At 37.7% G+C, this 19,246-nt stretch overlaps 1 protein-coding gene across 14 annotated transcripts in view; it reads right to left on the reverse strand.

Moving 5' to 3' along the window:
* The window catches only part of tcf4 (transcription factor 4), a 209,463-nt gene that overhangs the window by 138,209 nt on the left and 52,008 nt on the right, over nt 1-19,246 (reverse strand). For all 14 annotated transcript variants that reach the window (XR_015936079.1, XM_088630366.1, XM_088630359.1 and 11 more), the window contains 2 exons: nt 14,193-14,254; nt 8,412-8,508 (listed from right to left, as the gene is read on the reverse strand). Coding sequence is in view for 13 of the 14 variants with exons in the window: in XM_088630366.1 (XP_088486492.1) it covers nt 8,412-8,508; nt 14,193-14,254 (159 nt within the window). In the remaining variant the exon portion in view is untranslated. The remainder of the gene's footprint in view (nt 1-8,411; nt 8,509-14,192; nt 14,255-19,246) is intronic.

Consider the following 19,246-nt stretch of genomic DNA (forward strand, 5'->3'; position numbering starts at 1 on the left):
GAGAAACCTAATCAAATGGTTATTCTGAATTTTCAAAGCTCTATGGCTTCCTCCCCCCCTTTATTTTATTCTCAGATCCACACCACAAAGTATTTTTCACTGCAGCTGCCTCAGATGTTCTTTAATCATTCTAACTATAGTATTCCAAGTCTGTGTCAGCCCGACTTCCTATAATTAAAAGTGAGCATTCCCCTAAAGAAACCTTTGGCTTGGATTTAAGGAGAGCCTTTCTTTTTTTTTTTTTTGAAAGATGAATCCACCTTTTATGAGATTGTGGTGTGCTTCAAGGAAGGGGAGACGGAGATGATAATGGAGGGCACAGGATGCTCAGTGGTGCTCCTCACTCAAGTAGCACATGATGGAGCAGACTGGGTCTGCTGTGTGACTGGGAGGCCACAGGCTGGGGTCTCACTCATGCCTTTCTTTGCTAGAGACCCGCAGGGAAGGCCAGGCTGACCCTAGACATCCCACAGGCTGAAGAGGGAAAACTGACTGGGGTTAATTTATCTCACTGCACTGCAGGAGGAGGCTGCCGATGCCAGCAGGAGACCAGAAGAGCTGAGCCCCTTCCTCCTGGGTTCAGCAGCTCGGCAACATCCGCTAATTAGGTTCATGGGGGTGACGAGAGGATCGAGCTGGACTGTGAGGTCACAGGAGGGTTCCTCATCAGTTACCCCTATTTACTGGTAGTGTGAAGCAGCGTGCTGAAATTAACACTGGGCAATCCAAACACAGAAGCCTAAAAAAAAAAACACAAAGCCCACAAGATGAGGCGGACTCCATCTGTATTTTCCTAATATTCCCCTTGTTCTGTTGAATACCCCTAGCAATATCCTCCATGAAGTCAGAAGAAACACAGCCATTCGAGTTCAATCATAACTGCTCATGTCCAAGCGTGTAGCTCTTGCCAGCCATGCGTCACACTCATTTGCATCCCCTACATAGCTCCTCCAGCAGCCATGACTTGGGGAGTCTTTTCCAAGGCACGTTGCAGTAATGTACGTAAGGAAATAAGACATTTTGGAACTTTGTTCCAAGAGGAGACCTTTCGGCCTACCTAGTTCATTTTAGTTTTTGGTAGTTAACGGATCTGAAGATCTCATCCACTCATGTCATTAGAAGAAAAGAACAATGGTATCAACTCTGACGATATTACTGGGTATCTCGCTTTAGACAACAACCCTTTGTTGATAGTAGTGTCTCTCGTTCTGTTTTAAATGCACTTCCAGTCAGCTTCCATTTCTGATTCTCCGAAGAAGCCCACTACATTGAGGATTTTGAATACTTCAATCCAGTCCCTTTGTTATTTCAGTCTGTCAGTGCAAGACATTCTTTAAAGGCCAGTATGCACCTAGTTGCTCTTTTCTGGATAGAATGCAGAGCAGTAATATCCTTTTTGTAACGTGGTGACCACAACCAAACACTACATTCTTATTTGCTTTTAACAATACATCATAACTTACAGTATGCAAAGGACATCAGAAGCAGGCAAAAAAGAATAGGATTTGCTGAAGGAAGGACATGGCAACAGTAGCTTACTATTTTAAGTTAAAAAAACACTTGGATTATTTAACTAATGATCACTCTCTCCAGTCCCAGTCTGGTGTCTTTGGAAACTAAAGCTTTAGGTTTGAGGAGGAAATAAGGGAATTCAGCACTTATGTCATGGTCCCCTGTGATGTATGGTCAGTGAGCAAAACATTCCCACACCCCTCCTGTTTCCTCTGTCCTCTTCTTGAAGAAAGATGTGAGACAGATTCATAATGGCTCCGCTAGCCCTAGAACGCTTTTTTATTGTCTTTTTCAGTGCCTTTGTGGAGACTTAAAGATGCTGAACCATTTTCAGTTGATTGTAATTCAATCACTGCATCATCACCTAGTGCGCACAATCTGTGGAAATAAAATATTATCCTTTCTCCACTTTACCTACTCTAGTCTACTAGTTGAACTCTACTATAAAGAAACAAGATATCTATTAATACCGCTGTACACAAAATAAGTGCACACTCCTATTGCCATTTCCTTCCAGTTCCTTCTCTTCATCTTATACTTACAGTAATTTTCATAATAATGAATGGTATATCACCTAGTTAATTAAGTGCATATGACCTTTGGCAAAGCAGCTACAGATAATGGACAAAAAAATGGAAACACCTGGGTAAATGAGGGACACAAACTACATTGAAAGCAAGGTCCATGTGTTAATTAAGCAAATAACATCCTAGTATGCTTATGGTCATGGTTGGCTATAATTATAGCTAGCTTGGCTATAAGAGGAGACCTCGGTGACTTTGAAAGAGGAGATGATTGTATGGCAGGAGCTCAGCGACCGCGACTGCTCAGCCTGCTGATGTTTCGCAGGCAGCTGTGTCAAAGATGATGTCAGCATGGAACTCCAAGGGAAAGTCATTAGCAGCAAAGAGCACCGGTAGGCAGATGAGCAAATCCCATGTAGACATCGGTGGGATATCATAGTCAGGATGCGGTGGGGGAAAAAAAAAAAATCTCATCACAGCTGACAATGCACATTTGCGAGTCCAGAGGTGCCGAGAGTACAAGCAATGAAGCAGTAGTGGAGAAATGCGATGTGGTCAGATGAGTCATTCTTGACAAACGGACTTGCGCACATGTGGCGCTAACCTGAAGAACTCTACAACCCTGGGTGTTTGGTTCCAAAGAGAGAAGGGTTCTTGTGTGTCCGTAGTGTTGTGGGGCCCATTCTCGTAGCACAGTTTGAAAGCACTCATTCCCTTAGTTGGCAAGGTCAATGCAAATAAAGGCTGAATGGTAATGAGCGATCTTCTGCAGCCCGTACTGCAGCATTTCTTTCCTGCCAGAGAGGGAGTCTTCCAGGATGACAATGTCCCCATCCAAAGAGCATGCCTGGTCGCCCAGAGGTTTGATGAGCTTGATACTGATGTTATCCAGATGTCACGGCCTTTTCACTTACCAGATCTGAAGCCAATCGAGTAATCATTGGATATTCTGGAACAATGCCTGAGACAATGTTTTCCACCGCCATCAACCAGGTGTGAGTGATTTTTTCAAAGAAGAATGTTACCTCATCCTTCCTGTAGAATTTCAGACTCTGCCACAATGTCTATAGACCATTCTGGTTGAAAGAGGTGGCCTAATGCCCTATTAGGTGACTTTACATTTGTGTTTCCAATTGTTTGTCCTCTACCTGTATGTTTAAAGTAATCAGATATAGTGTTCACAGTTTAAGTATCTTGAAATACAATGAACTTATGGAGTCTTTAATCTAAGACAGAGGACAGAGAAAAAAAACTCTATAGAGGATTCACACTTCTAGCACTTCTTAATTTGCAGTGAATATATTACCGATAATAGCAGGTGACCTCTTATTTGCCTTTCCAACATATTCAGCTCCACAAGCCTTTGGCTTGTATAACACCTTATACCTCTTTTTAAACTATGCCCATAGGAGGATATCATTCACACTGTCCTCTTTATACAGTCACACCACATGTCAGGAGAATACAATTTCTCTACAAGTCAGAAATTAAACTGACCTGAATCAGAGCTTTCTTATTTCAGACAGGAAAATTCTGCCTTTAAAATGTAATTCCATCACATAATTTTTAGGTGTTTAAGATTCAGACTCTCACCGTTGAAACATTGCACAATTGTGAAAGAATACGATTTATATCAGCTTAAAAAAATGAATTTGTGATAACAGAAAGAAGGAAATGAATGAATAGCTTTCTGAAATGCTTCAGCATTCATCTTCTAACCAGGAAAGAAAAGCATTTTCATAAATGCGAGTAAAGAAAAGTGCTTGTAACAGTATGTTCGCCGACGTTCACTCAACATAGGAGCATCATAGAAGTGATTTACATCACTAGCCAGTACATGTTTTTTTCCCAATGAAACTTATATGCATATCTGTATTAGATGGATCTTCCCAAATTCTTCAGCACAAGGTTTTGGGAATTCAGTGCTTACATTGTCAAAAGACAGGCCCATAGCGGAAGCAGTTTCTAGTGAATGACATTTTGACCAGGGTGTGTAGATATCTTTTATTATTACTACTGCCTACCATTACCAGTATGTATAAATCAAGATCCTGTTTCCAGCAGAAGTTACCACAATGAACAGTCACTTCCTATTACAATTACCCTTCTTACTTCCAAGTAGCTGGTAATTGTAAATAAAATTAATTACTTGTCAGTGTGGGTAATTCCAACTGTAATTGACCAGCCACAACCCTGGTGTATATACAGGAGCAGCCGTTTCACAAGATGAAAGATCTGCTGCTCTATTCTTCCTTCAGGGACATTAGAAGCGATACTGAAAAGCTATTGAAAATGTCATCACACCACACACTAGTGGCTGCACTGCCGGAGGATTAATCTGTGAGGGCCTGGGAGATGACACAAATCCCCCCGCTGATTATTTAAAGGATGTCACTATAATCTGGAAAGTTATGTAGATGAGAATCAGATAAGACACTCTTTACATAATTATAAAATTTCGATGGATGTGCTACCAGGACACCACAGTGCCTCTCGCGCATCTGCTGGAAACCAAATTGTCATGTGAAATTCTCCCATCACGCTTTCCTGTCTGAAACTCTTAATGTTATCATTAGCTCATCAGACTGAAGCGCAGAGCAAAGCCTGAGACTTCAAGCACACACTTTCGCTTGTGCTCTGAAGCTGAGGCTGACCATGCTGACCACTCTTTCAAAGCTTAATCCTGTTGCTCAGGTTCGGACTTGCTTGGCACCACTCATTGGATTTGGCATTGTAAGTGCCTAAAAAGGCGGGATGTACTGCAAATTGACCCTTATTTGGCTTTATAAGCACTTTTATGTCCTGCTTATGGCTTCCATACACAAAATATACCCAAGAACTTCTATCCCTACTACAGTAACCTAACCTCTAAAAAGACACCAGCCAAGAGCAAACCACAAGTGTTATTACACTAACCATTAATGTTAACTACTGTAATGTCTTTTATCTACGTACAAAGGGGGGAAAAGGAGATGCAAAAAGATGAAAAGAATGAGCATATCCAATGCCAGATTATCAAACAGACAACATGAAATTTGAAGAAATCATTAAGTGCCTGTTTAGGTGTTGTCTCACCTATGCAGATCCCCTTCTGTGTTTGGTTATATTCTGTACTGTATTACAAAGTGGTGGGCACTAATTATTAGAAAATGAGGGTCAGGTGATGTGTCGTTGGCCTTAAAATATGTAAATGATTACAATACATATAGGAAGAAATAAATGAAGTATGTACCATGGTAGAAAAGGCACCAGCTCAAAGCTGTAGCATTTCCAATCAAGCATCATTTCATGATGAGGAACTGAACAGAGAAATGTTTACTCACTTTACTGCTGGGAGTGGATTATTACTCAGACATGTGCTGACTCACCAGAACTCACTCTCCCAGAATGAGTCATCAAGTCTTCCTCTTCCGGGTGCAGGATTATGGTCTATCTACTGTGGTATATTTTCAGGTGTCCTGACTCACTGTCTTGCATGTGACTCGCATGTGGGTTATTTTAAGGTTATATATATATAACATATACACATATACAGATGTGTGTTGTCACAGTGGTGAGCAAGAATCTGCGTCAGTGTGCACACTGCAAAGGAGCAAGCAGAGGTTAAATCCACTCTGAAAAGTGAAAATAAACCTGTACCTCAACCAAAATGTTTTTTCTTCTCTCCTTTTGCTCGTTGGTGTTGACCTCAATTAACCTCTATTCGCTCCCGTACATCAGGATTGGCTCCTTTTACCAGGAGGAAAATGCTTTCTGATAATAACTGGAATGTCCAATTCATAATTACATTACACATGATATGGAATATCCAGCGCTCCTAAATTGAAAATACTGTTATCCAAAATTTTTACTGTATATATTTAGCATATATAACAGACTAATATATTAAGATACTATTTTCACAGTTCCTCCTTAACAAACAGCACCAGTTGTAAATGTATTAAGTAAACCCTTTATACCTCATGTTACAGCAAAGTCAAGCTTTCATTTGGGTAATTTATGCATGAATAACACATTAACAAAGCAATAATTAATCTACCACAAAAATTACAATTTCTCTTATTCAAAGTGTTGATCAAAGCTTTTGACCGTTATAAATACACAATGGGTATCACTGCTTTTTAAATAATAATAGGTCAAAGCACAGTGAGAATTACACTGTACGCCCTTCTAGCACATAATCTTTCACCGACTCTTAATATAACATTGAGAGAGGTGTAAAACACGAGGTAAAGTTGATTCAGAGTGTTGTTATTTCCATTCATGCCTCTAGTCATTAACCGATATGCAACCTCTAAGTTCATCAGCTTTACTAAAGCAATACAAAACGCTACAATTACTCTAAAAGAAAACCCCAGAATGAGAAGGATATCGAAGGGCCATCACTGAAAGAGCATCTGCATCTGCATTGCTTCATACAGTATGTCTTTTAGCAAGCCTCTTTCTTTAAGCAGAAAACGTGGCTTAATCCTCACATATTACATTTTCCTTTGAGCAAGTCAAGCATAATTTCACCCTGGCCATCATGGCAAAGAGAGATTATCTGTGTCACTGCCCAATCACTCTCGATTCACTGTAACTGAAGCAGTGAAGGGAAGCCTTCCACTAGGCTGGAGGAAACTTAAATCAACTTTACACTACTGTACACACGATTATCTCTTCAACAAGCAGAGCATTTCAAGGCAAAGAGGACAACAACAAAAAAAAACATCCAAAAGCAAAATATCTCAACTGGTTTGTATTGTGCTTACACTAAACCACCCTTACACAGGACCAATACTACACAAAGGTCTTCAGAACATTTCAGTGCTCTACCAAAAAGCAAAACACACTGCAGTGTATGGAAATGACACATGTATGTAAATGAGCAAATTTGTTTTTTCAACATTTGCATTTTTAATGGCAGCTTGATCATTGTACAGTAGTTAATGTGCTGTGATTGCTTTCCTAGGCAAATATTTATTGTGCTTGTGCTTTCTTCAGCGCTGAAGACTGTTGTGTATAGCAGGAGGCAATAACAATGTCTCCCACAAAATCTGCACTTAGAGGACAAAATCAGGTGCTGCAATCACACAACACTTCTCCTCTTCTTACGACTTCAAAATGAAAAACATATCAAAGCAAACATGGGTTTTGTGTGAAAGTGGGTATACACACAATCACAATCCTGTGCAATCACTTCACTTCTAGTGCAGGTAAACATTCTATTTTCAGAAGCTAAAGACTCTGAACATACTACACTACACAACACTATTGAGGAAGAAAACAAATGCTACTATAATGTGAGGTGTACAAGGACGGAGAAAGAAACAACATATACTGACTGTATTGTATGTATTGTATTGTTGTATTATTGTATCATTGCGTTACACTGTGTCTGTGTTGTCTGTATTAAGCTGCTGTTGCACTGCAATTTCCCTCATGGGATCAATAAAGTATCTATCTATCTAAGATGTACCACTCTACCTTTCTGTTACTGACAGTTCATTTAAAAACTACGATTTAGTCTTACATTGCTGCCAGTGGATTATTAACACATTTTTCCATTTATCCATCCATTTTCTTATGACTTTACTCAATACAGGGTTGCTGGGGAGACTGAGCCTATCCTTGCGAGCAACAGGCGCAGGGCAGGATTCACCCTGGATGGGACTCCAGTTCATCACAGGGCACACACAGACAAACGTGCACACACTCACACCAGGGACACTTTTCCCAGAAACCAATGAACCTACCAGTATGTCTTTGGACTGAGAGAGGAAACCCATGCAAACACAGGGAGATCATACAAACTCCACACAGATAGCAGGAATTAAACCGAGGGCTCCAGTACTGCGAGGCAGCTAACAAGGCCACCCCATTAACGACTTTTATTAAAGAAGTATATAATCCTGCTATAAACAAAAAACTCCAGATGAAAAAGAATAAATTATAATGAATTATATCGGTACTGCAAGGACTTAGTTTATTACGTAAACGTCTAATACATTAACAGAAAATGGAATTTAACCAAGCTAAAATAATGTGAATGGTGTACGAATATATTTAAAAAAATGTTTCCCCAAATGTTGCGCTTGCATGATATTCATTCTGAATTTAAAAACTCCTTTTTTTGCAACCCTTTAAACTAACATTCCACAAACACACATTTTTTGCCAGTTCAGTAGTTTATAAGAATTTTAGATCAGCTATAACTTGGTTTTAAATTATTTTTATTAAGCAATTTATACTCACTTTTAATATACCAAACTACTCAAAGCTGATGAAGTCCAAAATACCACAGAGGACATTTTACAGAACTGGAAAAGAAGGAATGTGACAGAAAACTGACAGTAAACAAGTGATATCAAGCAAGAATGAATTTAGTGTTCTTACCTGCTATTCTGGAGTTCACGTATGGAGGGGAAATGCTGTCATGTGACCCAAGGTCCCTATTCACCATGTGATTGTACTGAGAACCATCAACATAATTCTGGAACAGAATAAAACATGAAACAAAGTTTTCTAAAAACTCAAAGACAAAAGAAATTCAATTTCCGCTTTGTATATAGTAACACACAAAGGTAAATTACTAAATTTAGATCATTTAAATTCCCAAATTTAAAAAAATGATAAACATAACATTATAATTTAGCTTTATTCACTGATCTTGGTGTACAGATCCTTTATTTACTAACGTCAAATGGAACACTCTTTCCTGTTGAAGAATTGTCTGTTGAAAGCAGGCATCAGTGATCCTAAAGCACATTTTATGTTTCTCCCAATTATAATTTCACAGCATACGCCACTGAAAAGGAGCCAAAACAATTGCAACTGATTTGTATTCCCACTTTGATGAGCAACTTTATAATAGAGTGCTGATGATAAAGGAACTGTAGAGATTTAACAAGTGAAAAGAAACGGGTGTTATTATTAGATACTGACCTAGTCTTTTCCAGCAAGAAAGGTGTGAGCCTAATGTGGGTTGACTCGTTTGTGTTATTTGCAGCGCAGGTTCATTTTTATTACTTTAACACATGAGATTAAATCATTCAGTACTTCTGGCCACAGTAATTCCCAATTAAATTGCCAACGCATGCCTTTGCAATTAACTAAAACTAGTAAAGTACAAACAAGTACATTCGGAAAAAGTGTTGGAGGACGCTCACAAGACATTTATAGTGTAAGCATTAAACAAGAGTGTGCTTTTTAGAGAAAAAAAAAACCTTTTGATTGTGTGCAGAACTACTACTGTTGATAGAGCAGTACCAAAGCAAATAAAGAACCTTAACACACAAGATTTCAAAAACACTCCAAATCCCAAAAATGCGAGTTAGATGTTGACAAAACAAAAGTTGAAAAGTTCCAGTAGGGAGCTGTGTCAGCACGCGCAAGCTGCAAAGGAACAAGTAAAAGTTTATTCCCCGATGAAAAGAGAAGAAAAGAAACACGACGTTTCAGCTGTGGAGCCTTCTTCATGTGTGAGATGAACCTGAAGAAGGCTCCACAAGCAGGAACGTTGTTTCTTTTGTCCTCTTTTCAGCATGGCATAAAAGTTAAAAAGGCTGAATACATGCAATGTGCTTCATGCTAAATGTTAATTTTTCAAAGGTACTATTTGTAAGGGCTCAGTAAGAAATCACAAAATAATGAACAAGATGCAAGGAACAGTGAATGATGTGAATACTGAACAGTGTGCAGAGCTGGATGTTCCTATACAGCTATGATAAACAGTATTCTTTTCTCAGGTATTCATGTACTAAACACGGTGAGTGGCAGCCTGCATTCAAACTGCACCATTTTGCAAAGCAGGCAAGGTGAACTACTCTGGGGGCTAGAGTGAAAGAGATGCTTGTTACAGTAGTGCGTTCACCATCACTTGCTATGAATGCTGTTTGAATAGATGGCAAAGGAGCTCCACTCATCACGAGAGACACTCGGCTGTTTTTAATTATGCTTTTAGGTTGGTTTATCCAACTATCTACCCATGTTATAAACGCAAATGTTATCTATGCAAGATAAGAAATCACTATTTTAGTACATTACTACAACATTTGTCTACCTCCAAATTTTACCCTTGGCAAACAGCACATCTATTAACTCTCTCCATGCTTTTACAGGATCCTGCCTTCCAGTTTCCCTGGAATTGGTCATTCCGTTTTCTATCTCTTTAACTTCTTTTTCACATCCCCCTACCCACCGTCATGCTATTTATTTGTCCTTTCTCTCATACTCATGCACTCTCCCTCAGCCCCCCACAGACCTGAAGGTGAAATGTTTCACAGTTTAAGCTTTGCCTTTTACTTCATACTTTTTACTTAGAATAGCAACTATTTTTACTAGTGCAGTACGTGAAAAATTGTATGTGTTTTTAATACCATATTCAATTCTCATACCATCTACAGTACATCCCCAAGTTTAAACATGAACTTGAAAACTATCAACAATGCCTTCTGTTCCTTAACAAACCTATCGTTTCACAGTGTCCAGGTGTGTAGAATTCATTTTGAAATTGCCAGTTATTTTAATTTGTGCACACCTAACGACCTGTTAACTCGTCCTTTCTCCAGAACCCACATATTACCACAGGAAGTGCAATTCTGCACGCCACACTGCAAGTCTCACGACATATAAAGCAAGGTTAGCATCATAAAGAGGAGTAATGGAAACTCCTGTTGGAAACACCTCAACAACATGCATATCTGGCAAGTCCCTGGGTCAGGGTTATGCGGAAATCTAAGGCTACCCTAGACAGCAAAAGCCCTCCAATGTCATAAATATTTGGATATATGTGTACTATCACCTGGTCACATCTGCTACTGGACTGTTGGCTCCAAATCAAACTGAGATCTGCACCACAGACCTCTGCCTGCAACTTGAAGAAGTTATTTTGGTTTGATTAAGTTAAAATCAATCATACCCTGAAAATGCTCAGAACGTAATAATGGAATGGATTGTACAGTTTCCCCAGATGACTATAGAGTCCATCTATTTAATTCACAGACTTTTGAGTGGGTCTAGCATCACAGAAGAGGAAAATGGGGAAAATGGAACATACCATGCCCACCAGTGTCGACCAGAAGTACCAGGACTATTTAAATTGGAGAACTGCGCACAATTCAGAGAAACTGAATATATGTTATCCAGAAATACTGGATATTTAGAAAGACTGGGTATACAAAATATACAGAATCAAAACCACTGCATGACCCTTTCTGAACATGGTCTCATGATATATCCTCTGGAAGAAGTTAAACTAATTTACAAAAGGATGGGCTTTTTAGGTTCTCTTCTGGCTAAGCAGCACTATTTGCCTCTGACTGAAAGTATGAACACTCAGTTCTTGTTCGATTTTCATGGGTATCTTGCAAACCATATTTACATCAAAGTGTTCGCACATTCACGCATATATAGACACACAATAAGTACACCAACATGGTAGGTGTTAAAATATATATAATTTGTATTTTCAAGGAACAAATGAACACACTTGTTCCTATTCAAAACTCAGTTTTGTCTTTATCTTAGGAATATCAGTTAAAGTAATGTCTTTCCGAGTCTGCAAAGATTTTCAGATTTTCAAGTTGTTTTCAAGTTCCCAAACATTTCTTCTGGGAAACAGATAAGGTCTACATGTTCTGTACAGGTATCTTTAAGTTTCATTCACAGACTTTTGTTTCTTTTTATGAAACGAAAAATAACAATGTTATTTTCTGAGTCTACGATCATTTTGAAGTTAGCAATAAAAAGCAGCAAAACAGTCTCCATTGCTTTTCATTTCCGAAGCTTAACTAGGTAAAGAAAAAGTAGAAATGTAAGACACATAATTATGTTTCAGTGTAATTAAAAGACTTTTGTATTTTCATACAAGGTCATAGTAATACATGTAAATGTAATTTTTGCATTGGTAAAATGAGTTTTGATTTTTTTCCATAAAATGAAAGACGTTTTGCTTAGGTAGACAACATAACAGGACGCAATCAACAGATCATTGAGCACAGTACTGCCCTTTGTATTGTCTCACAGAATAGCACAAACCTCAGCAAAGTCAGCTCACATCATTCTGTGGTTTTCACTAGTGCCATATGTTGGACACATTTGTGTTCCAGTTCAAACGTCAACCTCTCTCGGCGAAGACTTGACTTCTGAATTAATCAAACACTTCCTCTGGTTTTCTGTGACAAAGGGTTAATTCAGTAACCTCCCATCAGTAGCTTTTTTTTTTACAAGTGGTTTAAGCTGTTTGTCAGGACAAATACTTTTTCCAAAACTTAATGCATGGTGTATTTTTTCTTATTTGTTTTTAAGCCAGAAAAACGTACTTTTGAAGAAAAGAAACAAATCTTTAGTCAAGATATACAACAAAGTGCAACCAATACATTATATTTATGACATTATATCAATGTTTTTTTTTATAAAATGTTTTTTAACATTATATATAAAACTGCAATGGTAATACATTTACATTATGACTTATACTTTATGGCATGCAAGATTTCTGTACACAACAAGTACTGTTGTTGCTGTCAGAACTGAATGCTACTGTTTGTCAACCTCCGCAAGCCTTTGGAATAAGAACTGAAAGGCTGCTACATTTATATATAAGTGTGGTCTTCAATACTATGGCAGGAACATCTTCTATCCAGCTCAAGTCTTAATGATCTACTGTACATCGGGTCATTACAGGTTTAATCAGACCAACTGAAAAACTATCTCTCCAGGACCAGGACTGAAGACCACTTACGTACATTGATGTACCACTAACATGCAAAGTATGCAGCTTTCAGCAGACATTATGTGGGTTGATTACATCACGGGTCACAAAGTCCAATCAGTATTTCTCTCTCTACTCAAACCCTAATGGGCACAAGGTTTGTGGAATACAACCAAGATGCCATTCTATTTAACTGGCTATGTCGGAAAGGCAGTTTAAAGATAAAATGACAGAACTCGGTAGACAGGATTTGGGTGGCTTTTTCCCTCTGACTGGGTGGTCTTCCCTGAGAGGGATGGCTCTTTGACCTCCCAGAGTCAAAAGCATAAAGGTCAATGAACTAAACTGCACCAACTAACCCTGCACTTACAAGAAAAACAAAGAACTCCAGGGGCTGGGAATACAATTAAAAGAACTCGACTCAGCAGCACAAGACAGTCAAATACTTAACACACTATGGAACATGTGGAAGCACAGAAGGCCATATTGACTTTTTCCAGACAAGTACTCAAACACAAAGACCAAGAGAAGATGTTCTAAGTTCCTTTGCTCTCTTGGTGATCCTACATCACTGGCACACTTTGTTATGCAATTGATTTCTTTTTCTTGACTACTCTTTTTATACCCTTCATAAATGTATATATACTGTATATATATTTTGTGTATGTAGGCGCATGTCATTTTCAGAGTGTTCCAGTGTTTTGTCTTCAAGCTAAAACAAATATCTTCATTGTGCTTGGGACCTTAATGATAAACAATGCATCACACAACAGTGAATGGTCACAATTTCGAATGTTCTGTGAAACAGGGGTCATTTTCCAAGTCATGCAGGAGTATAATTTTCAAAATAAATAGCAGACCAGACATGTGCTATGTCACATGGCGTAATTGCAATAATTTCTTACTAGCTTTCAGTGATGCTTTACAACCTTTTAATTTAAGGGAACAGGTAGAATCAGGGCTATTTCTTCTGCTTTTTAAGAACACCAGAACTTGTGAAACGTTACAAATGTGGCATGTTTCGAATCCCAACAAGACCATGCCTTTTGTTCTCAGTTTTAAGTGCACTTCCACATGGCTCTAGGTTTTGTACTTTTGCTCTCTGGTTTGCGTTTCTCTGATTTTTCTGTTTTCTCTGAAGACGATGACATGGTTGACTTTGTCAATGCCTTTGAGAATTTCAAATATTCGGATCAGGTCTCCTTGTAGCCTTCTTTTATCAAGATTATAACAGGGTGAACAAAATTGCACACAATATTCTTAGAGTTTCTTGCTTAACCAACTGAGACTTTTTTATTTCATCATTAAGTTTCAGAGGCTGGAATGCAGTACTAAGAGTACACTTGAAACTTGTGAAAATATCAAAAATTAAGTATAACAGTATTACTATTAAATGTATATATATAGTTATAAGGTTTATCTTTAGGTTTAACTATAAGATTGAATTAGTTGTTTTGTCTCACCTTTGATGGGCTGGGACGAGTTCCGTTTCCCCATGAACCAGAGCCTGCTCTCTCTTCAAGGCCTAGCAAATATGAAAAAGATCTGTCAGATCGAAACATACTCTTCAGACTCCAGTGTATTCCCACAATATTCTACATCATTATTTTCAAATAATGAACTTTTCCAAATTTCTTGAAAGTTCAGTATCTGCAAGATTTGTTAGTTTTTTTTATTACTCTCTCTTTATTGTTCCACCCCTTATGTCCCATTTCAGAAAAATCAGTTTCTGCTCAACCAACAATAATAATAAGTAATATCTTTATTATTAAATGCTATTTACAAGAACCCACTCAATTCTTTACTATCAATTAAATGTCCAGGGCATGCAATGCAGCAATTAAGCATTCACAGTCACCATAATATGAAAAAGAGTAATACAAATTTAATAAAAAATAAAACGCATCACTTTTCTTTAAATCAACTTTCAATTCAAGTACTACAGACCCTCTCAGCTCTTCAGCCACACCTCCATGTTTATTAACACATACACACATACTTGCATGTTAATTTCAATTTTTTATTTTACAAATGATACCAGTAAAAAAAAAAAAATCTCTTTAAAGCTGGTTTACAAAAAGAGAATTACGCTAATTTTCTATTTAATCTACTGCATTGAACATGTATAGAGCGCACAAGTGGACTGATCAACTCTATTACAAACTGCTTACCAATTAGAACTAAGCGGTGCGCTCCTGCCTCTTAATCAGGGCATGCATCTCTTCACAACACAAAACTAGATGATGAGAAAATGCTTGTTCACCTGCTAAAGTAATGCCCTGTCTTCTTGGACAGTATGCTTCCACTGAAGTACTGGCTGCAAAGTATCAAGAACTGCACAAAACAAACTTCTTAAAGGAGTATTGGTTTGTTCAGAATGCTAAAGGTTTTTTGCACTCCAACTTGAGTCAACCTCCTTCAACTAGTGGTACTGACAGGGTCTGCAGCCAGTTCTTTAAAAAAGTGCACATAAATCTAAATAATTAATGTAAATAATGCATTTGTGAATAGATAATGCAGACGTAAATAACAGGACTGAACACACACGAGACAAATACCCCTACTGCCTACTGACAAGAGGATTTCTGAACTATGAATTGTACTATAACCTAGCCCCTTTCAAATGAAAACAGTAATATACTGTACCACTTAAATCCCATAGCAGCTATTTCAAAATATTACTTAATCAGTCTGTGTAGCAGTCCTTAAACTTCAGAATTACACTGCTGGTGTCTTTGGAATATCGAGTAAATCAATATTTTGTATTCAGATTTCCATTAATCAAACAGAGGAGCTACTTATGTGGGCTTATTCGTAATACACATCTTCAGGGTTGTCTTGAGAGATGCTCGGACTGACCTCATGCTCTAAGAAAACGAAAATAAGTGTCCAGGCACCGATTTAGATTTCTGCATAAGGCACGTAGTTTGGGATTGAAAAGATAATGTGTGTTGCAAATCACTGAATCCCCCCAGAACAATATTCTTTTCTCTTAAATAAAACACTGCATTTAAATATATCCTGCTGGCTTCATGAAAAAGAGATTTGCCATCATGTATCCTTGTATCATGTATCCATCACTGTCATTAAAAATATACACTTCACCTATAATGGGAGTTTCAATAAACCCACATCAGAGGATTAGGACCACTAAATGCCCCCTGTAATCTAGAGTGATGGTGTGTAGACAGGTGTAAAATAAACATATAAAGTATAAATATAAAGAATAAATACTGTACTGTATATTAAATGCAGATGTTGGTCACATATTTGTACTTACAAAACATATTCCATTATTACTTTACTTGGCTTTTTAAAGAAGACAAATCCTGCATTACTGCCCTAAAGCAATATATTAGGTTGTGCATTTACAGTGTAAGCACACTAATACACTGCAGTATTTCATCGGTTTGATGCATGTCAACATTTTCAATGCTGTTTCACATCAACCCCACAGCTGTTTAATTTGGCAAGGAGCTGACAAACAAGAACTTCCCTTCAATATATTCTTTTGTTTAGTTTATCAATAAACCATCTTCTAAAGAACATGGTTAAAAATACAGGCCTCCCTATCATACACTGGTATTGGTGTAAGACAGATAAACAATCATTATAGAAAAACTAACAGGAGGAATGTAGATTTAGAGCCTACGAAGTGATAATTCACTTTTCTGTTCTGACTTTTAGCATTTTACTGTAAACCTTCAGTCAGAGGTCAGAGCCAACTGCTTAGTCCACATCACAAAAGCAAAGTGAGGTGACACATTTCAGTTCAGTTCTGTAGTAAATATTAAAATATTAAGGTATTATCAAGACAAAGAGCTGGGTTTTCAGAGGCACATACATGGCTATCAGAGAAAAGCTACTGTATTTACGCCTTTTGGCCCTGCTCCAGAGCAATGAACTTTTGTAGGAACATTAAGATTAAAACAAAGTCGCATAAAGTCTTGTTGCCAACCCACATGCTGGACCGGCAAAGCAAAAAGACAAGATTTCATAGTTCATGGGTTGTAGATCTTGGATAAATATTTTCATCCAATTTTCACTATTCTTGACTTCACTAATTCCTCTTTTTGCTATCCATATTCATAAATGCGATGCTAATAATTCCAAATACATATTCAGCAAATTAAATACTCTATTACATGAGCAATATTGGGTTTGCTTATGTGCACGGAGTGTTAACTACCGCCCATAGAGACCGAATTAAGCCCTTGGGTTCCGTACTGTTCTGTAACGCGCCTATCACAAACAGCATGAAACTCTGCACTGCATCAATCACAAGCTAATAAAGTTACGCTGACAGACAAGACCATTTCTTTCACAGTGATGAAATTAAACCAGGTTGACATAAAACAGAAACTTATTAATACAGTTATCGTGCTTGTTATAGGAAAACAGGCCCGTACCTATTTATATAATTTTTTTTTTTCAGGGCAGCGTAGGGGGAGGCTGAAAGATAAACTCAGTACTCGCAGCCAGCCATCCCCAAGGCCTGTCTGAACATGGCATTCTCTCTGTTGAAATACTTTTTTTTTCTTCTTTGCACATCACAGTATAAACGCCCGGGAATCCATCAGCTTTCTAGTCAGCTAAATAACGGCAAGTGCTCAGAAGTGTTTAACTGCCTTTCCATCAGAGCTGCAGAGAGGCTTGTTATTAATCTAAATGCTATCCCTTCGGCCTCAAATCCTTGGCATTGCTACTAATTTCATGTTTTTATAATCTGCTTGTAGCACACAGAGTACCCCGTTATTCTTATTTAATGATGATGATAATAATAAATCCTTTCTCATGCCAGCAGCGACAGTTTCTATACAGTAAAACCTTTGTTACAGGTCAACTAAAAAGAGCACCTGTCTGCGCTCAGTGCCCCACTGTTCTGAGCCCCAGACCTCGACTCTCTAATTAAGCAAGGCACTCATTAATCCCACCTGCTCTTACATGCTATGCCATCCTTCAGAAAAAGGCTTTCAATTAATGTGGGAGATAAGAAAAAACGCTCAAACCAAAGTGCACTTTTTCGCAAGGAAAATGTTACAGGTTATACTACTAATTCTGAGGTGACATCTTAGAATTTCAATCATTACTGTTATAGTTGATGACAAAATGTTTGTCTCAACAAAATGTCTGGATCCCACACACAAACATTATAGTGTAGAACTCGCCCATTTGGATGTTCATATGAGTCCGTCAATTGTAGTGCCTGCAGTGAAATTAGAATGATGTAGAAAACTCTCTCATCTAGAGAAACTCTCTAGATTACAACCCCACAGACCCAGATTTCACTAGTATCTGAACACAACATTCATGATACAAGTAAAGGAAATGCTGTGAACCTGAAGTAAAATTTAAACTTAAGATGGGAGTGAAAGTCAAAGGCTTATCCAGAGAAGGGAAGCCCACTACTTATACATTAAGGGCAGGTTTGAGTTCCAATTTAAATCTTAATATCCTTAATGAGCTCATTATTGTCTTAACTGGGCCAATTTAACTACTTTTCCTAGCTTTTCATGTGTTGCTGCTTTAAGGTGACCTAGAAACACAGAGGCCCTCCAGGACTGGACAGCCCTGATCCAGAAAAATCATGGGTTAGGGTTATTATTTCCCAAATAATTTGAGTTTCTTGACAGCCCTGAAGAATTGCTAAACTCAATATGGCTCCTTCCAAGTAGACATGCACAACACTATTTTGCAGACATCAACCAAAACACAGGGAATGCAGGCAAAAATGTCGACTAAACTAAGACACACTCTTCGATTTCAAATGTCAAAAATACAGAGGTTACAGAATACATTTAGAGAATACTTTTTAAAAAAGCATAGTTACAAAAATCACAGGATGTATTAACTGTAATAAATGTTCACTTAAAAGGACTTTCACAAAGATTTCACAGTTTTGGTCATGACCATGAAAATGCAGAAAATGCTCTATTTTACAATATTAAATGATTAAATAAAATCTCTGTGTTTAAAAAGTTCCATGCTTCTGAAAGATAATACCTCGCTTTACCTGTACTTTAATAACTTATACAATACAATATATACATATATTTTCACAGTATAAACATTTCATACCAAGTTTTTTAAATTGAATGTGAAAGAAGAATAAAACCTGAAGTGAAAACGGCTAGTTATTTTGCGACATCTTCCTTTTCCATAAGGAAACAATGAATCACGCTATCATACTCCTTTTAGAAGCCCCACTGTCCCCAATTTGCATATTTAAAGAGGAACTACATGCAATGAAAGAAATAAAATGCTGATCACTAAACTGTAACTGCTCTGTATTTTATGAAACATGCCTGAATATACAGTATCTATTACTGAGCAGCTATCAGAAAGTGCTTTTGTGTAATTGTTTTATTGTATATTAAAGTTAAACCAATTAATGAATAAGAGATAAAGAGTAATGCTGCAACTGTGTAGATAAAAAGATTCCTGAAAGACTGTATAACTCTGATATGTAAATTACATCCATATTAAAAACTGAAAATACTCTCACTCCTTCTCTTTG

This window comes from Lepisosteus platostomus, chromosome 4, assembly GCF_059453375.1.
Source record: "Lepisosteus platostomus isolate fLepPlt1 chromosome 4, fLepPlt1.hap1, whole genome shotgun sequence".
In the NCBI taxonomy this organism is placed as follows: Eukaryota; Metazoa; Chordata; class Actinopteri; order Semionotiformes; family Lepisosteidae; genus Lepisosteus; species Lepisosteus platostomus.